The sequence below is a fragment of the Pteropus vampyrus genome, unplaced genomic scaffold (assembly GCF_000151845.1).
Source record: "Pteropus vampyrus isolate Shadow unplaced genomic scaffold, Pvam_2.0 Scaffold95, whole genome shotgun sequence".
NCBI classification, from domain to species: Eukaryota; Metazoa; Chordata; class Mammalia; order Chiroptera; family Pteropodidae; genus Pteropus; species Pteropus vampyrus.
The window spans coordinates 5,780,067-5,785,645 of record NW_011888876.1 but is presented as its reverse complement, the minus strand read 5'-3'; the positions used below and the strand labels follow the sequence as shown (position 1 = coordinate 5,785,645).

General features: G+C 48.9%; 1 protein-coding gene across 1 annotated transcript; it reads left to right on the top strand.

Annotated features, from left to right (window-relative positions):
- The first annotated feature begins 1,365 nt into the window (after nt 1-1,365).
- LOC105294879 (olfactory receptor 5C1) lies at nt 1,366-2,427 on the top strand. The gene has a single exon (XM_011364332.1). It carries the CDS (start codon nt 1,415-1,417, stop codon nt 2,375-2,377), a length of 963 nt encoding a protein of 320 aa, XP_011362634.1. The 5' UTR covers nt 1,366-1,414; the 3' UTR covers nt 2,378-2,427.
- The last annotated feature ends 3,152 nt before the right edge of the window (nt 2,428-5,579 follow it).

The following is a 5,579-nucleotide window of genomic DNA, read 5'->3' as shown; positions in this document are numbered from 1 at the left end:
CACACACACACACTGCGTGATAGCTACTTAACTAAAGTTTGGGGATCCTTGTGCCCCCAAATTAAAAGCAAAATTCAAAAGCCCTGAATTCTCATTATTCTCATTTTACAGATGGAGAAGTGGGGAGGTGCTCAAAGAAGCTCCCTTCCTCTTTGGGAAGGTGAGTAGTGTTTGCTTTCCATGTGGACGAACAGAAACACACAGGGGGTTGTCACCAACTGGGTTCTGGACGCAGAGTTTCAGCCAGTCAGCTGACTTCATTCATGGAGAACATGCAGTTGGATGGAGCTGGAACCCCACACTTCACCCCTAGAGCCTGTCTAATCTCCACCAGTGACACCACCAAGTAAGAGGGAAAGATCCCTAAAATTCTGTATCCCTAAGGACAGAGGGAAGAATTAGGTATGGTCCCAAACGTTTGATTAGGTGAAGGAGACAAACACTTAGGTAATTATAAAACAATGGAGTTGGGCTATAATACACAGAGCTCAAAGCCCTCAGGAGAAATGGACATGTAAAAAATATGTGCAACAGAATGATGAAGGGCAGATAGATGTAAGCAGGGCACAAACGAGGGGGAAACTGAGTTTCCTTTGAGTGCATCAGTGATCGTTTCTGTCAAACACATAAAAAGGAAATGGGTCCTACCTTGGCGAAAGGACCAAGTGTAAAAGCAGCATTGCATTTCCTGGTAATTCCACTACTTTTTGACCGCCTTAAAGTTGATCCCTTCCAGTACTGAGGCAAGGCATCTAGCTCAATTCAATTTAATTCAACAAACCTTCCTTAAATGCCTACTGTGTGCCAGGCCCTGTGTGAAAGGCTTTGCATGCATTATCTCATTGAAACTTTGCAGCTTTTTTTTCTCATTACACAAATGAGAATATTGAGGTTCAGAGAAGTGAGGAGTCTGGTTCAAGAATACATTCAAATCTATTCTTTCCATTCCTTCCTACCTCCAGCCACTGCTGCTCTCTCCTTTCCCAGGTCTTACTCCAGTGGAAAGATGTCCTCCCAGCAAAACTCAAGACCCATGAGAGTTCCCCTTTAGATCAGGAGACTCTTTCTGCCCAGACACTATCTTTCCATTCAGCATTCATTTAACAAATATTTATTGAGCACCTACTATGTGCCAGGCAATGTTCTCAGAACTGTGGATACAAAAGTGAATTCGACAGACACGACTCCTGCCTTTTTGGAGGATAAGTTGTAGTCACGTCTCAGCGTTAGAAACAAAGGTTTTGAGACATCGTGTGGCTTGTCCCGAGATCACACAGCAATTTTGTTACACAGTTAAAAGACTGAAACCCAAGTCTACTTGACTCCCCGTACACGGTGCTTTCTCCTCCACGCTGATCATGACCTTTCTCTCTCTCCCCTTTGCTTTGCCTCTCCACAGACTCTGTCCAGCAGGATGACTATAGAGAACTTCACCTGGGCCAGGGCGGCCCCTGCTGAATTCATCCTCCTGGGCATCACAGATCGCTGGGACCTGCGCCTGACCCTCTTCCTGATCTTCCTGCCCGTCTACCTGGTGAGCCTGCTGGGAAATGTGGGCATGGCGCTGCTGATCCTCGTGGACTCCCGGCTCCACACACCTATGTACTTCTTCCTGGCCAACCTCTCCCTGCTGGATGCTTGCTATTCCTCAGCCATCGGCCCCAAGATGCTGGTGGACCTGCTGTTGCCCCACGCCACCATCCCTTACGCAGCCTGTGCCCTCCAGATGTTTTTGTTTGCTGGGCTGGCTGACGCGGAGTGTTGCCTGTTGGCAGCCATGGCCTATGACCGCTACATGGCCATTGGAAACCCTCTTCTTTACACAACAGCCATGTCGCGGCGCCTATGCCTGGCCTTGCTGGGCGCATCTTGCCTGGGCGGGGCACTGAGTGCCTTTGTCCACACGACCTTCACCTTCCGCCTGAGCTTCTGCGGCTCCTGCGAAATCAACAGCTTCTTCTGCGATATCCCTCCACTGCTGGCCATCTCATGCAGCGACACCAGCCTCAATGAACTGCTCCTCTTTGCCGTGTGTGGCTTCATCCAGACAGCCACGGTGCTGGCTATTGTCGTGTCTTACGGTTTCATTGCTGGGGCTGTGATCCGCATGCGCTCCGCCGAGGGCCGCCGGCGAGCAGCTTCTACCTGTGGCTCCCACCTCATGGCCGTGGCCATGCTGTATGGGACACTCATTTTCATGTACCTGCGTCCCAGCTCCAGCTATGCCCTGGACACCGACAAGATGGCATCTGTGTTTTACACCCTCGTCATCCCAGCTCTCAACCCGCTCATTTACAGCCTCCGCAACAAAGAAGTCAAGGTGTCTTTCAGAAGGACCTGGAGCCGATTCTGCTGTCCCGGGCAGAGGCGTCCGTGAGCAGCTGGGAGAGGCTATTTAGGACTGACTATGAAGAGATGAAGAGGACACTTTCTCACCCTTGTCACTGTGGGTAAAGGTAGATGTTCCTCTGGCTTGAGTGTCTCTTGTCATTATTTGAGAGACTAAAATGGGAGTGAAAAGGAAGCTTGCAGAATGGAGTCAGGAACCTGGGGGCAATCTAGGGCTAGACCTAGAACCAGAGTCAAGGTCAGGTTCAGGCTGCTATTGAGCTGCCTTGGGTCCCCAACGTTTGAAAGCTCCTAGATGTTACCAGCTACAGTAACATAGGTTTATTTGCCTCTGTACTTGTATGAGGCCGATTCTAAGAAAAACTAGGTAAGAGCTAGTTTGGCTATAAGTGTTTCTAGATTCTTGTCCTTTCAAGGTTCTTCATGACCAGTGAGTCTACACCTGCTCTCCTTGACCCCAAGAGATCATCTTCAGAACCCACCACTCATGCCAAAGATTGGGACTGACCCTGGTGAGGCAAATATCCCTTCCTGTTAGCCTATGTCTTGCATCTCTCCAGGAAGTGGCTGAAGAGTTTCAGAACATAGATGAGCTCATTCCTAAAATACCAACAGCTGGGTTAGGATTTGACCAAGGTTGGGTTAGTTCAGGCATATGATAGAGGTCAGGAAAGGGTCATAATTAAGGTTATGGTTAGGGTTCAGGTTATGGCTATGACTAGGGTTCAGGTTCGGGTAGAGCCTGGGTTGGGTTTAGAATTTAAAAGCAATCTGGGAAATTTGGGTTGATTTTAATTAGTAGTAGATTTAGGATACATTGAGGAGTCAGAGATTGGATAAATCTGAGCTCTTACTAGAAATATCTTAGAGTTAGTGTTAGTGTGCAGGACTAATTGAGATTGGAGTTCAGGTGTCATTTTTATTGCTGAATTAAATTTGAGTTAGAGTTTGTTCATATTAGAATTCTGTTAGATTTAAGTTGGTGTGTGGATTATGTTCGTGATCATTTTAAGTCGGTCTAGTTATTATTACAGTTAGCTGAGTTCAGAACTAGATGAGAGGCAGGCATAAGATACAGCTGCACACTCAGACACACCCTCAAGCTCATGGACACATTGGATTGTGCAGAGACACAGTCGCTCTCTCCACACTCAGGCATACAATCCTGCAAACACACACACACGCACACACACAGTCATAGTCACACACACACAGTCACACAGACATACATATTGCCACTGTCACCAGACACACAATCCCTTCTATACTCCTACTCTTCCTACGGGAAGCCAGTTAACAGCTGAGGAAACAGGTGGGTTGACCCCAGAAGCTGCTGCTGTAGACCCGGGGCTCCCCTGCCCCCAGTCACTCTACTTGGGGTTCAGCAGTTAGCCTGACATGACAGGGACTAACTAGGTAGCAGCAGCCTCACCATGTATGGGGATCCTGAATGTCCCCTGAGTTGGAGATGGCACCAACTACTCCTTTCCCCATCAAAATGAGCCCCAGAGAGGAAGGATAACAAGCCCCAGAGCAGAGTTGTCTCCTGCCCCAGGGGTGAGGGCCAGAGGAAGGGGGTGCTGCCTCCAGAGAAAAGCTAAAGTGCGGCCAAGGCCCCAAAACCCATAAGTGTGGCCGATAGGTCCCTCCTCAGACTCTCCAGTGACAGGCTACACCTGGTCCCTGATGCTGTTTTTCTCCTGCGATGTGGAGAGGCCACAGGGTACACTTGGGGCCGGGGCCAGGCTGGAGAGTGTGCAGATCTGTCTTTCTGTGTGTGCGTGTGAGAGCGTGCCACACGTGTGCGTGTGAGAACATGTGCTGTGGTTGTGCATCACCATCGCTGTACCATGATGTTGTGGGGGGGGGGGCAGTGTATATAAGAATGTGCCCTCTAGGGTGACACATCTCTGCCGTGACCCATCACGAGCCTATGTGAGTGTAGCCATGTGTGTGAAGGTGCGAAGCTGTGGGCCCCCAAGGCCGTGTACGAAGATGTGATTGTGTGTCCAGTGAGGGGATCGGGTGTGACTGGTGTGCATGAACAGGCACTGGGAGAGTACTCACACTGACTAGGTGGTCAGTGAAAGCATGATGTGCACGGCAGGTCCCAGTAGCTGTCCACGGTGCTACGAGGCTCCGCAAACAGGGGTAGGTGAATGATCGTCACCCTCTGACCTCAAGGCTGTTTTGTGATTGCATTTCACCATCTGAGTATGTGTATGATGGTCTGGGTGTGTGGGTCTCGTGGTTATGCTTGTCTGCTTCCTTAGATGTGAATGTGTGGGCTGCGTCCACATTTCTATATATGACTGATCATGCCTGTGCATCTGCGGAGACCACCAGTTTGAGGCTGCGCAGGTTTGCGTGCCCACACAGGTGTGTTTGCGATTATGTATGAATATTTCTGCAAACAGCTCAGGGTATTTGAATGTTTATTGGGACCAACTCGGACACAGGTCAGAGCAGGTCCAGTTTCTAGAAGCCATTTTATCAGCAGGCTTCCCCACTCCATAATACCCGCTCACCCTGACCCGCTCACCCTCCATGGTTGAGAGTTTCAGAGAAGATTCTCCTTACTCACAGTCGATTGATATTTTGGTTTCACATAGAATCCTGGGTTCAAAATCTTTTCTTCCTTCAGAATTGGAAGATATTGCTCGACTGTGTTCTATCGTCTACTGTTGATGCGAAACACTCGAGGGCAGTCTGGTTATCTGGACGTCATGAGCCCCTTGTCCCAGGCGCTCTTGGGAGGTACAGGGGGTTTTTCTCTTGATCCTCTATGTTCCAAAACGTCATGATTGGAGTCTAAGTGTTACGGATTCATGTTCATTTCAATATAAACTTGTGTGCCCTTCAGATGTGGAATTTGTGTTTCTTTGACGTGTTCCTCTTTTCCATCTTGTTTTTGGTTTTTCCCGCCCGTACTTTTCTGAAATATATGTCCATTGGTCAGATTTCTTACCCGCTATTTTGATCTTTCCTTCCAAATTTTCTTCCTTCTCTGGTTCACATCCTGGGCCATAACTTTTGTTCTGTTGTTGCTTAAAATCACAAAATATCAAAGTTGGAAGCAGCCCTGAAGCTCACCTGGTTCGGCTCCCTTAATATGCAGATGGGGAAGCTACGGCCCAGAGAGGAAGAAGTTGCGGGAAGGCGAAATGACCTCCCCACAGTCCCACGTGTGTGTAGCAGCAGGGCTGCCTGACTTCACAGCCGTGATTTTC

Bases quoted from the DNA above. Each gene is read 5' to 3' on its own strand.
- LOC105294879 (XM_011364332.1), top strand. From the start codon at position 1,415: ATGACTATAGAGAACTTCACCTGGGCCAGGGCGGCCCCTGCTGAATTC.